The sequence below is a fragment of the Budorcas taxicolor genome, chromosome 13 (assembly GCF_023091745.1).
Source record: "Budorcas taxicolor isolate Tak-1 chromosome 13, Takin1.1, whole genome shotgun sequence".
Lineage (NCBI taxonomy): Eukaryota > Metazoa > Chordata > Mammalia > Artiodactyla > Bovidae > Budorcas > Budorcas taxicolor.
The window spans coordinates 25,559,503-25,580,887 of NC_068922.1; the positions used below are offsets into that span (position 1 = coordinate 25,559,503).

Below are 21,385 nucleotides of genomic sequence, written 5' to 3' on the forward strand. Positions count from 1 at the left end.
AACATAAGTGTCTTTAAGTCTATTTTAGTCAAAATAAAGAAAACATAGGTAAAACCTAACACTTGGTTATTTTAAAATCTAGACATTTGCTTATAAGAAAGAAAAAAAAAGTTGGTCTAGGGACAGGACAGTTTCAATTATTCTACAGCTCCACCTAGTGAAAAATATCTATTTATGAATATTATTTTTGAAAAATTCAGGGCCATGGGAATGGAAATAAAAATGCTTTTTTGCTTTATTTATGCATATTCATGTAAGAGTTGGACTATAAAGAAAGCTGAGCGCCAAAGAATTGATGCTTTTGAACTGTGGTGTTGGAGAAGACTCGTGAGAGTCCCTTGGACTGCAAGGAGATCCAACCAGTCCATCCCAAAGGAGATTGGTCCTGGGTGTTCATCTGAAGGACTGATGTTGAAGTTGAAACTCCAGTACTTTGGCCACCTGATGCAAAGAGCTGACTCATTTGAAAAGACCCTGATGCTGGGAAAGATTGAGGGCAGGAGGAGAAGGGGACGACAGAGGATGAGATGGTTGGATGGCATTATCAACTCGATGGACATGGGTTTGGGTGGACTCCGGGAGTTGGTGATGGACAGGGAGGCCTGGCGTGCTGCCATTCATGGGGTCGCAAAGAGTCAGACACGACTGAGCAGCTGAACTGAACTGAACTGGACTGAGGCATATTTATTGAAGGAGAAGGTGAACCTTCTTATGACACTACTCAGGAAAAAACAGAAGCTCACTCAGTCAGAAAAGAATTATTATTCAACAATCCCTATATTACAACATTTTGCTCTTCCCAAAGGAACAGCTTTGCTGCATGTAATTGTCACTGTAACCAAAAGACAGTGTTCTGATTTCAAAAATCAAAGCGATCATTGATGTTAGGCCCTCCTTTCAGAAATGTTCCAAAGAATTCCACGCAGATGTGAATTACAGAACACTTACCTGCAGAACTGCATCCCTTTCTTCATCAGATAGCCTTTTCATAGCTGCTTTCCTGAGGTTTTCCTGGATATAGTTATCGTATTCTTCTTGGGCTTTCTTCACTTCCTCGTTTCGCTTACATATATATTCAGGTGTGACACCATAATCCTTATAAAGATTTTTCAGAAAAAAAAAAAGAAAAAAATCCTGAAAGTTACCTTATATACATGTACATACCAAGCAAAGATTAGGAGCAAAAGAAATGTTACAGACTTCAAGCTTTTGCTCAAAACACTGCAAATTGACAAGTCAGTGATTTTTTTTTCCTATTGGGAACTAGTAGCTTTTATCTTGAGGTCTCTTTTGCATAACTTTTTTTTTTTTTAAGAAAGATAAATGCTTCTAATGCATTGTAAAAACAGACCCTTAAAACTATTAGGCACATCTGCTTTAAGAAAAAAAATGACTTGGGCCCCTAAGGTTGTTTTTGGAAATACAAAATACAATTTTAGGCTCCTGGGCTGCTTATAAGGACTGACAATGAAGCAATCAGCTGTGATTCTTTTAAGTTAGTGAATGTGTTGCTACCACTGTGCAGAGACACAGAACTACTCCCTGTTCATTCTCCAAAAACACTATTTGAGGATGTACTTGGTGGTAGCTACACTAGTGAATAAGAAAGGCAGTTTCTGTCCTCACAGAATGTGTTTTCTGTGGGGAGAAAAGCTTATCAAAAAGAGATTATAAAATAATATTTATAAATACAGTAAGAAGAGAGAGAGTCATGAGAGCTAATTGAGATAAAATGTCAGGGAAGATCTCTCTGAGGAAGCTGCTGTTGAGAGATATGAGTCATTGAAACTATGCACAAATATCCTGGTTCTTCTTGGAGGCAATACTTCCCTGCTCCCCTTTCAATTAAGATGTAACCATGTGACCAGCATTACCCCATGCGAGTGCAAGTAACTTCTGTCCTTTTTGAATCTTATGAACTAATGGATGACTTGCCATGTTCTTTTTCTCTCTGGTATGATGATGTTCTTTTTCTCTCTGGTATGCTTTGGGTTGCTGGGTCTTGGAATGAGGATCAGAAGTAGAGCTCCCAGCAACCCTCAAAGTACATGCAGCACAAGGAAGCACTAAAACTTAGTTACTTTTAGTTACTTAAATTTGGGGGTTATTTGTTAGCCACAGCATAACCCAACCTAATCCTGACTGAACAAGGGATAGAAACCTTAGCTATTAATATAAATGTGCTCTGGAAAGTTGCAAAGCACTATTCCGATAAACTCTTTAAGAGCTCAGTACTCTGAGCATTTAGTTATTAGTACTTTGGGTAAATTAGTTCAATGGTAACCAGTTCAGTCCACTTCAGGAAACACTGAGGGCAACACCTCTTTTCGGCTCAGTACAATCAGTGAGGTTCATAATGATTCTGTGTCATCACAAGAGATTATATTTGGCATATTCTGTTTAAGAAAAAGAACTACCTCACAGATGAGGAAAAGCTGCAGTGATCTGAAATATTCTCATGTGCTGGATCATTGACAGCTAATGCATACTATTAATATTAATAATTGCATATATTATAATATCCACTCATCATTGAATTTTTACTAGGTGCCAGGTATTGTGTCAAGTGCTTAACATATTTTATATCATTTAATCCTCACAATGCTGTGATAAATCTAATAACTTGTTAAAAAAAATAATGGAGTTAAGTAAGTGGCAGAGTTAGAATCTGAAATGCTGTCTTACTATTATCTCTGTACAACTCAGGCCAACATCCATGCTTCACTGTGCTAACACAAATTGCCCTCATGGCACAAATAGGCACACAATACTTTACTTGGAACTAAAACATGAGGTTCGCTCATTTTTAAAAAATGGCATCCCCCTAAAAAGGACCTACTGTCTCACGTAACAGTAAAAGATTTTAAAACAACTCTGATAAGTGGAAAGTAAGTTGAGTTAGTCCTTCCTGAGCTCTGACTGCTTAGCCACCAAGAGTATTACTAGGAGCAGAGACTCTGCATTGCTTGGTAGACAAGCTCAGGTAGACTAACCTAGCATTTTTCTGTCTCTGTGATGGAGACTCAATTTCCTGTTCAAGGCAGAAAATGTATCGAAGTGGGCAGCTTACACAGGATGCAGCCATGAGGAGGGGGGACACAGAGCCTGATCACCAAAGGAGAAGGGGTGTTTTGTGTGTGTGTGGGAGATGGTGGAGAAATGATGGTGGAAATGGTTTTAAAAAGCCAGGAGAAAGAAATTTCTGCTTTTCCACACCCTATGGGACAGGAAGTCTGAGCAGCCTCCAGGGGCCACAGAAGGAGGAAGTAACAAAGAGAAGCTGGAAATCTTCATTGTCATGTGCTGCCAACTCCTAGACTCCTACTGAGGTGTCTTAGCCAACTGAGCATCAGGGGTTTTTCAGGGACTAAGCAGTTTTTCTCTAACAACGGCCTTGAGGCTCCTGTTTTGATTGTGAACAGGCATTGGATTCATCATGATGGATCACTGGATGAACTTAATGCAAGCCCCTCAACCATCACTATTACAATTTCCTTTTTACTCTTCCTTCTTCCTTTCCTTTCTTTTTTGCCACAAGTTATTATTAAGCATAGGCTTCCCCGGTAGTTCAGAGGTAAAGAATCTGCCTACAAGGCTGGAGCCACAGGAGATGTGGGTTCAATCCATGGCTTGGGAAGATCCCCTGAAGGAGGGCATGGTAACCCACTCCAGTGTTCTTGCCTGAAGAATCCCATGGACAGAGAGGAGGCTGGTGGGTTATGGTCCACAAGGTCACAAAGAGTCGGACACTACTGAAGCAATTGAACATGCACACATTATATTATGTACTGGAGAAAGAAATGGCAACCCACTCCAGTATTCTTCCCTGGAGAATCCCATGGACAGAGGAGCCTGGCAGGCTACAGTCCATGGAGTCACAAAGACTTAGACATGACTGAGTGACTGAGCACGCTCATTATTATGCATTACTATTCTTTAGAATTTTGTACTCATACTATGTGTGTTTCCAGCATTTTTGTGTTTCGTAAACATGTAAAATAAAATAGGTTTCATGTAAGGCATTTTTCATAAGCTTTTTAAGCTTTAAACTTCTACATTTAAACAGCTAAACCCATGCTTCTATAATTTTCACCAATGAAATCATATGCTTATCTGATAAGCACCTTTTCAGATAGAAATGAAGGTCCTGAAAAGACTAGATTGTTGTTCAATACTTTCAAGATCTGTTTTACTCCACACACAAGTGAATATATTCAAACTGAAATAGTACTGTGAATTATTTACACTACACAGATAGGATGGACAGTTCTAAAGTTGTTTTCCTCTTCATTTCTCTCATTCTGTCACAAAGATCATGTAAAGTAAAAGAAACTGAAAGTGAAAGTCGGACTCAGTCATGTCCGACTCTTTGCGACCCCATGGACTATACAGTCCATGGGATTTCCCAGGCAAGAATACTGGAGTGAGTTGCCTTGCCCTCCTCCAGGGGATCTTCCTAACCCAGGGATCGACTCCAGGTCTCCCACACTGTGGGCAGATTCTTTACCATCTGAGCCACCACGGAAGCCCAAGATAATGTAAACTAATAACTAAATCCTAGAATCTTCTGAAAGGTTATTCTTTCCAGATTTATAATAATGACTGTGCTTCTAGCGACAATTCCACCTCACCAAAAATGAATATCTTTTAGAGAATGCTTGTTATAATTCTTAAGTATACTAATAAATTGAAATTAAGGAAAACAACTATAGTTTTCCTTTACTAAACTACATGTTGTTCATTCCAAATTCTCCGTACGTTCACCATACTAAATTTGGATCAAACGCAGACTTCAGGGGAATGAGAATTGACAATCTAGATAATTTGTTCAGTGAGAGCACTGTTTTTTAATTGAAGTAAAGGTGATTTACAATAGTATATCAGTTTTAGGTATACAACATAGTGGTTCAAAATTTTCATAGATTATAGATTATAACACCATTTAAAGCTGTTAAAAATGTTGGCTATATTTCCCTTGTAGCTTACTTGTTTAATATATCCTAGTAGCTTATTTATTTTATCCATACTAATTTGTACCTCTTAATCCCCTCTACTTTTCCACTCCCCGCTGGTAACCATTAGTTTGTCAGAAAGCACCATTAGTAATAATAGAATCTTTATGAATAATTTGAATATCAGGTCTTTTTAAAAATTATGGTACTCAATTATATAACACTTTATTACTTGAAAATTTTCCCCATTCTGGTTTTAGCACTGGAAACCCTGCATGTTGGGGAAACCTTAGTCCCGGACAATTGGACAACTGGTCATCCTATGAAAGATCTTCTCTTTTGGAAGCTAAGATGAACTATTGCAGTAATAGGAGAAAAAGGTGAAATTACTGAACCATAACCTTGAAGAGGTTTTTAATGTGAAGAAGCATTATCATGATGACCCTGTATGCAAGACAGCCAAAAAGACACAATGTGTATAGCGGACTTTTGGACTCAGAGGGAGAGAGAGAGGGTGGGATGATTTGGGAGAATGGCATTGAAACATGTATACTATCATGTAAGAATCGAATCACCAGTCTCTGTCCGATGCAGGATATAGCATGCTTGGGGCTGGTGCACGGGGATGACCCAGAGGGATGTGGGGAGGGAGGTGGGAGGGGGGTTCATGTTTGGGATCGTATGTACACCTGTGGTGGATTCATGTCAATGTATGGCAAAGCCAATACAGTATTGTAAAGTAAAATAAAGTAAAAATAAAAATTAAAAAAAAAAGAAGCATTATCATCTTGAAATACTGCTAATACTTTAAATTATAGGCAGCACTATGTGAAATACTGAGTCTGGGTCTCTGTAGACAAAGTCAGTAAAGTATATACATGAAATTGCCACCTTAATTGATAGGGATATGTGACAAAGATATAAACAAATGATAATTATCTTATAAATAACCAAGGTTAGTGAATTTGTTCATTGTTTTTCGTGTACATTAGCTGTTAGCTTGCTAAAAGCTAACTCTTAAGAGCTAACTAGCTAGTTGAGTGATAGATTAATCTATGGCAAATCTTCACCTTGAATTAAAAAATTTTTTTCTATTTTCTTTCTCTATTATTTTTATAATTTTTTATTAGAAGGTAATTGCTTTATAATACTGTGCTGATATCCACAATACTACTTAATTTTAAAACAAATTTTTATTGGAGTATAGTTGCTTTGCAATCTTGTGTTAGTTTCTGTCATACAGCAAAGTGAATCAGCTATATGTTTACATATATCCCCTCTTTTGGGGATTTCCTTCCCATTAGGTCACCACAGAGCATCAAGTCAAGTTCTCTGTGCTATACAGTAGGTTCTCATTAGTTATCTATTTTATACATATCAGATTTTATTAATATATCATAAGGCTACCTTTTTATTGATGTACTTTGGAACCAGTCCTGAAGTTTCAAGGTCATGCTTGTCTCCAGTTCTTTTGTCAACATAAATTGGTTTAGGCTTTTTAGCCACTCCCATAATGACATCAGCTGCATTTGTATTTATAAAATTTTTTTCACTCTGTATTCCCATAACTGGATGGTCAGTCCTCAATGGCACAGGTGGCTTTCTGCGGTCATTCCATTCAAACTTTTTTTCTGTTAGACATAACATTTCCATTGTTAATGTTAAACCATAAACATGTCTACTCAGTACTATTTTTAACATCCAGATATTTTACCATTAGTATATTAGAGTTGTATTTAAAATATATTCAAATATTTAAGGTAAAAATCAGTAATCATAAATGAAAAATATTAAATGTAAAATAATCAATATGTTGAAGAACAATATAAAAATCTAAGGGAAGAAAATAAACCCCCTAAATCATATGTGAGCTAATACATTTTTATTAGCTATTAGGAAAATATTTGCTTATAAAGATTTCAACAAATATTCAGTTTGCCCATTGAAAAAGTTCAAAGAAACATGAAAACGTTTTTCTGAGTACTTTCAATATTATGAATAATCATTTTCAGAGGAAAGTTACTATAAAATCACAAAGTAAAGAAATCAAATTTGATGTATTGAAAGTCCAAGAATCTGTGAAATTTTTTGCAGATTATCATTACAATGATTATCATTGATTATTATTACAAGGCATAAAAATCATGTAAAGCTGTGCATCCATCATGCGGCTTAAGAAATAAAGATTACCAATACTGTTGAGGTTTCCTATTCACTCCTCGCTGATTACATTTCACTTCCTTAAATAACTACTATCCAGAGTTTACCTTATTTCTCTATTCCACATTCTCTTAATTAGCAGCAGATGAAACTGGCTGTTCTTACACAGTCTCTTTGACTTGATCATTCTGACTCACCTGTTTTGATACAGCCACATAGAAGTGGTTTATCAAAAAGCTAAAATGTAAAATAATTACATTTTATTTCCCAGAACCAAAGGCAACAACTATCTTGACAAAACCTTACTCAAACCTTAACCCCACACACAACTACTAGGTACTTTGTCTTTATTCATTTCTGTACTGTTTGAACTTTTAAATCATTTTATATAACTTTTATCATAAGAAAAAAACAATATTTTATTATTAAAGGTCTATGAAATGGATTGATCTCTTGTTATGCGCTGAATTGTGTCCTGACCCCCATATTCATATGCTGAAGTCCTAAACCCCAGTACCTCAGAATGGTACTGTAGTTGGACATAGTTTTAAAGAGGGACTTAAGTTAAAATGAAGTCATTAGGGTGAGCCCTAATCAAATACACATGATCTCCTTATAAAAGGAGGAAATTTGGACACAAACACAGGAAGACCATGTGAAGACACAGGGAGAAGACAGCTATCTATAAGCCAAGAAGAGAGGTCTCAGAAGAAATGAACCCTGGAAATGTCCTGATGGTGTTTTTGTTTGTTTGTTTTTGGGCTGCACCTTGAGGCATGTGGGATTTGTTTCTCTGATCAGGGACTGAACCCATAATCCCTGCAATGGATGCACAGAGTCCTAACCACTGGACTCTCACATAATTCCAGGAAACACCCTGATCTTGGATGCTAGCTCTCAGAATTGTGACAAAATAAATTTCTACTTAAGCTACTCCATGGGGCTTTCCAAGTGGCACTAGTGGTAAAGACTCCACCTGCTAATGCCGGAGACAGTAAGAGACACAGGTTCGATCTGGGTTGGGAAGATGCCCTGGAGAAGGAAATGGCAGCCCACTCCAGTATTCTTGCCTGGAGAGTTCCATGCACAGAGGCGCCTGGAGGGCTACAGTCCATAGGGTCTCAAAGAGTCGGACATGACTGAAGCAACTTAGCACGTACATACTTGTTAGGGTAGCAGCCCTAGCAAACCAATATACCCCTGATAATCTATACCCTCCCACAAACATTATAAAGGAAGTTTTCAATAGTCAATTCGTCATTAATTCATGCAATATGTTTTTGCTGAATACTTACTATGTTCCCAGGGAGTGCTCTAGGAACTGTGGGTACAGCAGTGAACGAAAGAGACAAAGTCCCCTTTCTCATGGAGTTTACATGACAGTGGGGGATGCAAAAAATGTAATATGCAGACTACGATGTATATATTTGCTTGAACAATATGTAAAATTGTTTCTTGTTCTTGACCTACAAAAATAGTTATCTTCTTCCTATTTAACATACTACTGAGATGTTGTGAACATGGTCAGAAATTGAATTGTGGAGTTCTTAGAAAGCCTGGAGCAGAGAACAAACATGTTACAACCCAAATATTTCCCATCTACTAAACATACCCAAGTAAGGATGGTATAACCAGGTTGCCTAAAAACCAGAGGCTTTAAAAAAAATTAATTTATTTGTTTTAATTGGAGGCTAATTACTTTACAATACTGTAGTGGTTTTTGCCATACACTGACATGAATCAGCCATGGGTGTACATGTGTTCCCCATCCTGAACCCCCCTCCCACCTCCCTCCCCATACCATCCCTCAGGGTCTTCCCAGTGCACTAGCCCTGAGCACCCTGTCTCATGCATTGAACCTAGACTGGGATCTTTTTCACATATGATAATATACATGTTTCAATGCTATTCTCTCAAATCATCCCACCCTTGCCTTCTCCCAGAGTCCAAAAATCTGTTCTTTACATCTGTGTCTCTTTTGCTGTCTCACATATAGGGTCATTGTTATCATCTTTCTAAATTCCATATATGTGTTAATATACTGTATTGGTGTTTTTCTTTCTGACTTACTTTACTCTGTATAATAGGCTCCAGTTTCATCCACTTCATTAGAACTGATTCAAATACATTCTTTTTAATAGCTGAGTAATAGTCCATTGTGTATATGTACCACAAATTTCTTATCCCTTCATCTGCCGATGGACATCTAGGTTGCTTCCATCTCCTGGCTCTTGTAAACTGTGCTGCAATGAACACTGGGGTACACGTGTCTCTTTCAATTCAAAACCAGAGGCTTTTATAAGTTCACATGAGAAATATTTAGAAGCCAAATTTAATTATGAGTTGAAAGTGCATGCAGATGACTTCCTTAACTATAGCTTTAGAAATGTATTTAAGAGGCAAAAGTGAATTCTCAGAAAATAAAGCAACAGTTTAGGAAGACTGATCACTCATTCCTAGTTGAGTAAGTAAATTATAAATATTGCTTTGTGGTTGTGCGCTGCATGAAGCCTAAAGCCTACCCCCATCTTACTGTATGGTGTACCTACCTAAGCATCATCTTATCTATCAACCCGAGAGTGGAGGATGGCAATGGGGCTCTGCTTAGTCGCTCAGGCATGTCTGACTCTTTGCAGACAATGGGGGCAGGTTTGGAAAAAGGGATGAGTATGTCTAGTCACAAATTATTCCCTCTGATACCTATATTCTCTACGACCACAATTAACTGCCAAATCTGAAAACCAAATGATTTGGTTTCTTTCTAGGCTTCCCTAGTAGCTCAGCTGGTAAAGAATCCACCTACAATGCAGGAGACTCCGGTTCAAATCCTGGGTCAGGAAGAGCTGCTGGAGAACAGATAGGCTACCCACTCTAGTATTCTTGGGCTTCCCTGGTAGCTCAGCTGGTAAAGAATCCGCTGAGATTCGATGTGGGAGATTCGATCTCTGGGGTGGGAAGATCCATGGAGAAGGGAATAGCTACTCACTCCAGTTTTCTGGCCTGGAGAATTCCAGGGACTGTGTAGTCCATGGGGTGGCAAAGAGTCAGACATGATTGAGTGACTTTGACTTTCACTTTTCACTTTAGGCTATAACAAAATGGCAATATCAACAGGGTCTTGTAGTCATGCAGATATTCCACTACTTGAATTCAGAGAACCTGGTAGGTATTTTTCAGTGTGTCTAGCAAGTTACTGTGTTCAAAATGGCAGCATATGTACAAAGAGACTGGTAGCTGTTTGGCCTATGTTACCTAAAATGTTGTTTCACTGCATGGGCTTTTATTTTATCTTATTTTGATGGACCTTTAAGCTCTCGCAAAACCCCAAATTTTTTATTCTTAAGGCCAATGAATTTTTGTGTTTGTTTTACCTCATAACATTTCATGCAAACATGGGCTCAATAAAGGACAGAAATGGTATGGACCAAACAGAAGCAGAAGATATTAAGAAGAGGTGGCAAGAATACACAGAAGAACTATACAAAACAGATCTTCATGACCCAGATAACCACGATGGTGTGATCACTCACCTAGAGCCAGACATCCTGGAATGTGAAGTCAAGTGGGCTTTAGGAAGTATCACTAAGAACAAAGCTAGTGGAGGTGATAGAATTCCAGTTGAGCTATTTCAAATCCTGAAAGATGATGCTGTGAAAGTGCTGCACTCAATATGCCAGCAAATCTGGAAAACTCAGCAGTGGCCACAGGACTGGAAAAGGTCAGTTTTCATTCCAATCTCAAAGAAAGGCAATGCCAAACAATCCTCAGACAACCACTCAATTATACTCATCTCACATGCTAGTAAAGTAATGCTCAAAATTCTCCAAGCCAGGCTTCAGCAATATGTGAACCGTGAACTTCCAGATGTTCAAGCTGGTTTTAGAAAAGGCAAAGGAACCAGAGATCAAATTGCCAACATCTGCTGGATCATGGAAAAGGCAAGAAAGTTCCAGAAAAACATCTATTTCTGCTTTATTGACTATGCCAAAGCCTTTGACTGTGTGGATCACAATAAACTGGAAAATTCTGAAAGAGATAGGAATACCAGACCACCTGACCTGCCTCTTGAGAAACCTATATGCAGGTCAGGAAGCAACAGTTAGAACTGGACATGGAACAACAGACTGGTTCCAAATAGGACAAGGAGTACTTCAAGGCAGTATATTGTCACCCTGCTAATTTAACTTATATGCAGAGTACATCATGAGAAACACTGGGCTGGAAGAAGCACAAGCTGGAATCAAGATTGCCGAGAGAAATATCAATAACCTCAGATATGCAGATGACACCACCCTTATGGCAGAAAGTGAGAAGAACTAAAAAGCCTCTTGATGAAAGTGATGAAAGTGAAAGGGGAGAGTGAAAAAGTTGGCTTCAAGCTCAAATTCAGAAAACTAAGATCATGGCATCTGGTCCCATCACTTCATGGGAAATAGATGGGGAAACAGTGGCAACAATGGCTGACTTTATTTTCTGGGGCTCCAAAATCACTGCAGTTGATGATCACAGCCGTGAAATTAAAAGACGCTTACTCCTTGGAAGGCAAGTTATGACCAACCTAGATAGCATATTAAAAAGCAGAGACATTACTTTGTCAACAAAGGTCCGTCTAGTCAAGGCTAGTCATGGTTTTACTAGTGGTCATGTATGGATGTGACAGTTGGACTATAAAGAAAGCTGAGCACCAAAGAATTGATGCTTTTGAACTGCGGTGTTGGAGAAGACTCTTGAGAGTCCCTTGGACTGCAAGGAGATACAACCAGTCCATCCTAAAGGAGATCAGTCCTGGGTGTTCATTGGAAGGACTGATGTTGAAGCTGAAACTCCAATACTTTGGCCACCTGATGCAAAGAGCTGACTCATTTGAAAAGACCCTGATGTTGGAAAAGATTGAAGGCAGGAGGAGAAGGGGACGACAGAGGATGAGATGGTGGATGGCATCACTGACTCAATGGACATGAGTTTGGGTGAACTCCGGGAGTTGGTGATGGACAGGGAGGCCTGGCGTGCTGCAGTTCATGGACTCGCAAAGAGCTGGACGCGACTGAGCGACTGAACTGAAGTGAACTACCTTATAATGTTTATAAGAGGAGAGACAGACTTCATCTCTTTTTTCTTATTTGAAACTTAGGGTTTACAGTTTGGTAGTTGTTCTATGTAATATGCTTAACTTTGGTGAATATTCATAAGGACCCAAGTAATATCGCTGGTCCTAAGGCACTTAAGGAATTAAATTCTATTTTAAGATTTTCCAGTATTCTCACGGAGACGGCAATGGCACCCCACTCCAATACTCTTGCCTGGAAAATCCCATGGACGGAGGAGCCTGGTTGGCTGCAGTCCATGGGGTCGCTGAGAGTTGGACATGACTCAGTGACTTCACTTTCACTTTTCACTTTCATGCATTGGAGAAGGAAATGGCAACCCACTCCAGTGTTCTTGCCTGGAGAATTCCAGGGATGGTGGAGCCTGGTGGGCTGCCGTCCGTGGGGTCGCACAGAGTTGGACACGACTGAAGCGACTTAGCAGCAGCAGCAGCAGCAGTATTCTCAAGCGGTTGTGCATTGCAAAATAACACTCAAGGAAAAGACGAGACTTTCAAAGACCTGAATTTAAACGTTAATATTGTATTTTCATACTTGCTTCTTCCATCTTTCCTAATAATGCCCTCATCCTTTATCATGGCATATGGATTATGAGAGGATTGTGGGACACAAACCATTGCCATAGGGAGAAGGAGTTACACTTTTGTCAAAAGGTGATACCCTCTTTGGGCTTGACATACTGTGTTTGTTAGTTCTTTGATCCAAGAAGATAGGAAGAGGCTAACTTTTTAAAAGACATAGACTCATTGCCCTTCTTGTGTTTATTATCCAAAACCAGCAGGGAAGACATACTCAAGATGGGAAGAAGCTGCTTCATGCACACTTGTCACAAATTCTTTCTCATCTATTCTCCACTTTTCTGATGGCCGTTCCCCCAATATCCACATGCTCTATGACCACAACTGACTACATCATTTGTGAGGCCCAGCACAGGATGAAAATGTGGGACTCCTTGATAAAAAGTTATTAGGAATTTCAAGATTACAAAAGCAGAGCATTAAACCAAGTGTGGGGTCCTTTGAAGCATGGGGCCCAGTGTGGCTGCACAGGTAGCATGCCCAAGAAACTGATTCTCATTCAGGAAGCCTCTTCCATTACATCTAATTCTTTCATTGTCCTAATGGTCTTCGAGATCTGAGAAATTTAAAGCCCCATACTCAAAGCTAAAATGAGACTGGTCATTGCTTTGACAACTGATAGCAATGGTTGTATTTTCATTTCCTGGAAAAAAGACTAGATAAGGTTTAGAGGCCAAGCAATTTTGCTCATTTGGGGTTTAGAACTCTTGTAATTGTTGCTTGTTATTGATGTCATATGGCTAGATCTGAAGATGGTGGGTGGTGCTCGAGGTGGGGCTTTATCATATAGTCCAAGATGTAGTTCAAGATGCTTGCACCTTCAAAAGGAAAGTCTTCGGGGGAGGAAATTTAGTGTTCTCTACTCTCTTCTTCTACATAGTGGGGTTTTTGAGAATTTTTTAAAATACATTTTTTCATTGTAGTGGATTTGTAATATTATATAAGTAACAGGTGTACACTACAGTGATTCAGAATTTTTAAAGGTTATACTCCATTTATAATTACTATAAAATGTGACTATATCACTTGTTATACAATATAGCATTGTATCTTATTTTATACATAATAATTTGAACCTCTTAATCCCCTATTTTATTGCTTCTCTTTTCGCTCTCCCCACTGGTAACCACTAGTTTACTCTGTTTGCTTCTTTTTTGTTTTATTTACCAGTTTGTTTTCTTTTATATTCCATATATAAGTCATATCAAAAAGTTTACATCTTTGTCTGACTTATTTCCCTTAGTATAATACCCTCCGAGTCCATCCATGTTGCTGCAAATGGCAATAGTTCATTCTTTTTTTATGGTTGAGTGGGCTGCCGTCTATGGGGTCACACAGGGTCGGACACAACTGAAGCCACTTGGCAGCAGCAGCAGCAGTATTCCATTGTATACATATACTACAACTTCTTTATCCATTAATCTGCTGATGGGCACTTAGGTTGCTTCCATGTCTTGGCTAAATAATGCTGCTAGGAATACTACAGTGGACGTACTATATTCCTGATTTCTGCTTTCTCCTAGCCTCTAAAATTCTGTTTAATATGAGCTAAAGTTGTTATTACTGTGAACATTTAATATTCACAGATAAGATAATTTTAGTTAAATTACCCGTTAACACTTTTAAAATTAAAAAGTGATAAAACCTACTGGGTGGTAGAATTTTTTCCTTTGAATGTTTCTTCAGGAAATTCTTTGGAGAAGGTACTTCAAGCTTTGCTGGTCCCATAGTTTTCATCGCAGTTTTAAATTTTTGCATGTCATCTTTTACAGTTGCTTTAAAAATTGACACATACCTAAAATTTAAAAAAAAGCTGTAGCATTTATATCTTTAATAAAAACCATATAAAGTTTTCAAAAAGATATACATTTCTAACTTACATATAGCTATATTCTATATTCTATAATATATATCTATATTCAATGGTGATAGCCATTAAGCATAATTATCTGAGCCCTGTCCATCAGGCTTAGGCAAGCTAGATTAAAGTTTTACTCTAATAAAACAGTGCCAGGATAAAGATGATCATAGTATTTACTTACTACTCTTTGACCATCTGTAGCATTTATAACAGAGAAGGCAATGGCACCCCACTCCAGTACTCTTGCCTGGAAAATCCCATGGATGGAGGAGCCTGGTGGGCTGGAGTCCATGCGGTCTCTGAGAGTAGGACACGACTCAGTGACTTCACTTTCACTTTTCAGTTTCATGCATTGGAGAAGGAAATGGCAACCCACTCCAGTGTTCTTGCCTGGAGAATCCCAGGGACGGGGGAGCCTGGTGGGCTGCCGTCTATGGGGTCATACGGAGTCGGACATGACTGAAGCGACGTAGCAGCAGCCACAGCAGCAGCATTTATAATGATGTAACCTCTCCCATTTCTGATATTGGTAGTGTGTCTCTCCTCTCTCTTTCTTTTGTTCTTTTTCTTTAGGTTATAAGTCTTCTCTAATGTTCATACTTGCCATTTCGATGATTTCTGCACTGATCATTACATATCTCATTATTTGGAGTTTTTTTCTCTTTAAGTTTCTTAAGGTACAATTTTAGCTATTTGACTTTAAACATTTATACTTATACGTGTTTCCTGAGAAATCTGTATCCAGGTCAAGAAGCAACAGTTAGAACCGGACATGGAACAACAGACTGGTTCCAAATTGGGAAAAGAGTATGTCAAGGTTGTATATTGTCACTCTGCTTATTTAACTTATATGCAGAGTACATCATGCAAAATGCTGGGCTGGATGAAGCACAAGCTGGAATCAAGACTGCCAGGAGAAATATCAATAATCTCAGATAAGCAGATGGCAGAAAGCGAAGAATAACTAAAGAGCCTCTTAATGAAAGTGAAAGAGTAAAAAAGCTGGCTTGTATGCGAGACAACAAAAGAGACACAGATGTATAGAACAGTCTTTTGGACTCTGTGGGAGAGGGAGAGGGTGGGATGATTTGGGAGAATGGCACTGAAACGTATAATATCATATATGAAACGTGTTGCCAGCCCAGGTTCAATGCATGATACTGGATGCTTGGGGCTGGTGCACTGGGACGACCCAGCAGGATGGTACAGGGAGGGATGAGGGAGAGGGGTTCAGGATGGGGAACACGTGTATACCTGTGGCGGATACATGTTGATGTATGGCAAAACCAATACAATATTGTAAAGTAATTAACCTCCAATTAAATAAATTTATATATATATAAAAACCCTCAACATTAAAAAAATCATGGCATCTGGTCCCATCACTTCATAGCAAGCAGATGGGGAAACAATGGAAACAGTGAGAGACTTTATTTTGGGGGGGCTCCAAAATCACTGCAGATGGTGACTGCAGCCATGAAATTAAGACGCTTGCTCCTTGGAAGAAAAGCTATGAACAACCTAGACAGCATATTAGAAAGGAATGCATTTGAGTCAGTTCTAATGAGGTGAATGAACCTAGAGCCTATTATACAAAGTGAAGTAAGTCAGAAAGAGATAAATAGTGAACTGTAATACATATATATGGAATCTAGAAAAATGGTACTGAAGAATTTATTTACAGGGCAGCAATGGAGAAACAGACATAGAAAACAGACTTATGGACATGGGGAGAGGGGAGGAGAGGGTGAGATGTATGGAAAATGTAACATGGAAACTTACATTACCATATGTAAAATAGATAGCCAATGGGAATTTGCTGTATGGCTCAGGAAACTCAAACAGGGGCTCTGTATCAATCTAGAGGGGTGAGATGGGAGGGAGGTTCAAAAGGGAGGGGATATATGTATACCTATGGCTGATTCATGTTGAGGTTTGACAGAAAACAACAAAATTCTGTAAAGCAATTATCCTTCAATAAAAAAATCAATAAATTAAAAAAAAAAGCAGAGACATTATTTCACCAACAAAGGTCTGTCTAGTCAAAGCTATGGTTTTTCTAGTAGTCATGTATGGATGTGAGAGTTGGACTATAAAGAAAGCTGAGTGATACTTTTGAACTGTGGTGTTGGAGAAGACTTTTGAGAGTCCCTTGGACTGCATGGAGATTCAGTCACTCCATCCTAAAAGAAATCAGTCCTGAATATCCATTGGAAGGACTGATGCTGAAGCGGAAACTCCAATACTGTGGCCACCTGATGCGAAGAACCGTCTCACTGGAAAAGACCCTGATGCTGAGAAAGATTGAAGGTGGGAAGAGAAGGGGATGACAGAGGAAAAGATGGTTGGATGGCATCACTGACTTGATGGATGCGAGTTTGAGCAAGCTCTGGGAGTTGGTGATGGACAGGGAAGCCTGGTGTGCTGGAGTCTATCGGGTTGCCAAGAGTTGGACAGGACTGAGTGACTGAAATGACTTATCTAATAGAAGCCAAAAATTCCCTCTAGGCATTGCTTCATAGCTGCATAGCACAAATTTTGATATGCTTCCGTTTTCACTCAGCTCAAAAACCTTTTAAATCCCCTTCTGATGTGTTTGTGTTAGAAGTTTGTTTAGATGTGTTATGCTTGATCTCCAAATACTTGGGGATTTTCCAGATATCTCTCTGATTTCTAATTAATTTCTATCATGGTTAAAAAAATATAGCTTGTAAACTTTCAATCCTTTAAAGTTTTCTGACACTTGTTTTATGGCACAAAGCACAGTCTATCTTGGTAAATGTTCTATATACACTGGAAAAGGAAGTGTACACTGCCGCTGTTGGCTGGACTGTTCTATAACTGACAGGACGAACAGGTTGGATATTATTTTCAAGGGTTCTAATAATCATTGAAAGAGAGATGTTGAAATTTCTGATTACAACTGTGGATTTATTTAATTCTGTCAGCTTTTGCTTCATGTATTTTGAAGCTCTATTAGTAGGTGCACGGCCTTTAGAATTAGCATACTTCTTGAAAAACTGATCACTTCATTATTAGAAAGTAATACTCTTTAGCCCTCTTAAAATTCTATAGTCTAAAATCTACTCTGATATTTATATAACCAATCCAGTATTCCTTTAATTTATGATAATACAGTATTTGTCTATTCTTTGACTTTTTTCTTGTGTCTTTATTTTTTAAGGGGGTTTTCTTATGGAGAACATAGAATTTTTATCCTTTCTAACAGTTTTGTAATTGTTTGGACTATTGACATTTAATGTGATTTTTAAAAATGTGTTTGTATTTAAAATTTCCGTCTTGCTATTGTTTTCTACATATCCCATTGCTGGTTCTTCCTTATTTTGTGCTGTCTTATCTTTTATTTTTATTTTGTAGAAGTTCTAAGGTTTACAATATATATGTTTACCTCATCACAGTCTACCTTCAAGTATTATTATACTACAAGTATTATTATACTACAGGATATAAGAACCTCACAAAAGCATACTTGCTTCTACCCCTTCCCCATCTTTATCCTAGGGTTCTATGAGTGTTATAAAATCTGTAATTCATTGTGGTTATTTTCCCCTTAAAAAGCTAAGTATATTGTAAAGAAATTTAAAAAGAAAAAAAACAACTAACATTTACCCATCTGTGTGCCTGTGTGTATGCTCAGTTGGGTCCGACTCTTTGTGACCCTATGGGCTGTAGCCTACCAGGCTCCTCTGTCCATGGAATTCTCCAGGCAAGAATACTGGAGTGGGCTGGCATTTCCTCCTACAGGGAATTTTCCTGACCCAGGGATCAAATTCTTGTCTCCTGCAACACCTGCACTGGCAGGTGGATTCTTTTACCATTGAGCTGCCTGGGAAGCCATATTTACCATTTTATGTAATCTTTATGTCATTGTGTAAATCCAAATTTCCAGCTCATACCACTTTCTTGTGCATTATGGACTTTTAAATTGGCTTCCTGTGTTTTCTGATGAAATATTTGCTGACCTTCCTTCTTCCTCTATATACAATGTTTCTTTTTTCCTTGGCTGTTTTTAGTATTTTTCTCTTTATTACTGGTTTTAGGAAATTTTATGTTAATTGCCCTTGGAATGGTTTCCCTCTTCTCTTCTTACTCCTCTTCCTTTTCCTTCTTGGGGTTCATAATGATTCTTTGATATGTGGACTTAAAGATCTCATTCATTTTATAAAAATTTTGACCACTATTCAAATAGTTCTTCTATATCTCTCTACTCTCCTTCTGGGATCCTAATTAGACTTGTGTTAGGTTGCTTGATGCGGTCAACAGCTCACTGATTCTGTTTTCCTTTTCAGTTATTTTCCCTCTCATATTCATTTTGTGTTATTAGTATGTCTTTAAATCCAAAAATATTTTCTTCAGTGTCATAGCTATTATCCCCATTCAGTATATTATTTTCATAGACATAGTATTATTTATGTATTCAACTTAGATTTTTTTTAATCCTTCTGTCTTGCTCATGTTTTCATCTGCATTTGGAACACATGAAAATATTTTAAATAGTGGTTTTAATGTTCTTGTCTACTAATTCTCTCACTGATATCGTTTGTCTGTTTGTATTGACTGATTTTTCTCTTGGTTATATACATTTCTGGGACTAGAAACTTTTTTTTACTTCTGAATATACCACTCAATCCCCTGTATCTTAGGAGATTCACTCTGGTTGGTGGGAACATAAACTTTATCTGGCTCTGCTGCTTTCTGTTGGTTATTTCTCTGGCCTCGGTAGTTTCATCATACATGTGGACTGACAACCAAAGACATCAGGAAAATCCTCCTGTATACTTCCATAATTTTCTATCTATGCACTTCTCTCCTCTACAGTACTCTGTGCCATGAACTATGGTTTGACCCCCTCAAATTCTAAATCCTGTCACTTTAACTCAGTGAAACCGCTGAATTTTGTTTTAATTTCTCTTTCCTGAACTTTTGTCTGGAGATTTTCTCCAGGGAGAATATTGGGACAATTGTAGGCCTTGTTTCCCTTCACTTAGAGATGACTGTTCTGTGCTGCCTATTGTTCAGTGTCTAAAAAACCATTGTTTTACATATACTTTCCTGGTGTTTTAGTTACTTAAGGTGAGAGGGTAAATTCCATTCTTGACTGGAAGCAGAAATTCAGCTACACCACTTTTAGTAACTTGTATTCTCATCTTACTATGTAGATAAGTTTGTGTGGAGAAACATTAAATTTTTTCTTGCTTTTAGAAGACCTTCCTCAATCTTGAACTCAATGGCTAGGAATTAATTACAGTCCAAAATGAATGAGCACATTAGATACCTTCAAGAAATAATGTTCAATCCAAACCTGTGCCTTCAAATTCCCATGGAAACTGGAATTAGCATATATGATCTCTTGACTAATCACCTTTTTTGAGGTACAAAGGAGTGTGTATACTCACCTTTTTAAACATTGCATCTTGTTATTCATTCCCACTATTTCGTATGTGAACTGAAAGCTTACCATGTCATAGAAAACAAGATATTTTATTCTATATAACTTTATTTTTCCAAATTACAAATTTTTAAACGATGAAACTAATATAATGGTATATGTCAATTATATCTCAATAACACAATAAAGATCTATTAATAGGTTCCCTTAACCTCAATTTTCCAAAAAATTTTATATCTCTATGTATGAATTGTAACTTGATTTTAACTTGATAATGTGATTTCTTTTCATAATTAATATATGTAAAGCTTACACTTTTTTTTGAATGAAAGGTTTTTTCAATGCTATAGTGCTTTACAATTTTCAAATCATGTGAGTTTCACCCACATTTCATATAATTCCATAACAACCCTTTTGCCTCACCCTTGTATTCCCCTTCTCCCTCCCCCCCAACCCCCCACTGGTAACCACTAGTTTGTTCTTTTTATCTGTGAATCTGCTTCTTTTTTGTTTTCACTAGTTTGTTGTATTTTTTAGACTCTACATTCAAGTGACGTCACAGTATTTGTCTTTCTCTGACTTAAGAATAATGCTCTCCAAATCCATACATGTTGCTGTAAATGGCAAAATTCCATGCTTTTTTATAAATGAGTAGCAATCCATTGCATGTATATGTGTGTATGTACATACACACACATCTTCTTTATCCCTTCAGCTATTCATGAACACTGAGCTTGTTTCCATTACACTTTCAACAGTTGCATTTTATTCCATTTTCTAGATGGTTTTATTGTAAAGATCTAGGGGTGACTCAGACAACTGGTGCTACTTTTTAGTTTTTATTAGATGTGGGCTATAGATTTTTCTAAAACTAAAGTTGCCATATTCAGTAAACATACCATACTTACTTTCTTGCCAACAGTCATGATATATTTGGTCATATTAAGTCTTTAGATAAACATTTCCATGGCAATTTATTTGAAATCGACCAAAAGTTGGTACAATCTGATGATGTTTCATTGAGTTGTTGTTGTTGTTGTTGTTGTTTTTTATCCTACTCGACTAGATGAACATCTGGTTAACTACTGCTATATGCTTATTTGTTTTAAAATTTCAGGTCAATATTATTACAGCACTTCTTAATCGTGTAGAACTTTAGATTGCTCATAGCTCACAGTTCAACTGGAAGAGGGTGTCCTTCATCCCACTTTGATTTCATATATCCATTTTCTAAATTCTCATTTAGCATCTGCATCTCTCATTAGGGTTTTCAACGATGTATGGTTTTATTGTTAACCAACACTTTAATGTTTATCTTT

At 37.7% G+C, this 21,385-nt stretch overlaps 1 protein-coding gene across 1 annotated transcript in view; it reads right to left on the reverse strand.

The window, feature by feature from the left end:
• The window catches only part of ENKUR (enkurin, TRPC channel interacting protein), a 31,765-nt gene that overhangs the window by 8,403 nt on the left and 1,977 nt on the right, over positions 1-21,385 (reverse strand). The window contains exons 2-4 of the mRNA XM_052651254.1: positions 14,445-14,590; positions 6,360-6,583; positions 949-1,095 (exon numbers count right to left, since the gene is read on the reverse strand). Coding sequence (XP_052507214.1) covers positions 949-1,095; positions 6,360-6,583; positions 14,445-14,590 — 517 coding nt within the window. The remainder of the gene's footprint in view (positions 1-948; positions 1,096-6,359; positions 6,584-14,444; positions 14,591-21,385) is intronic.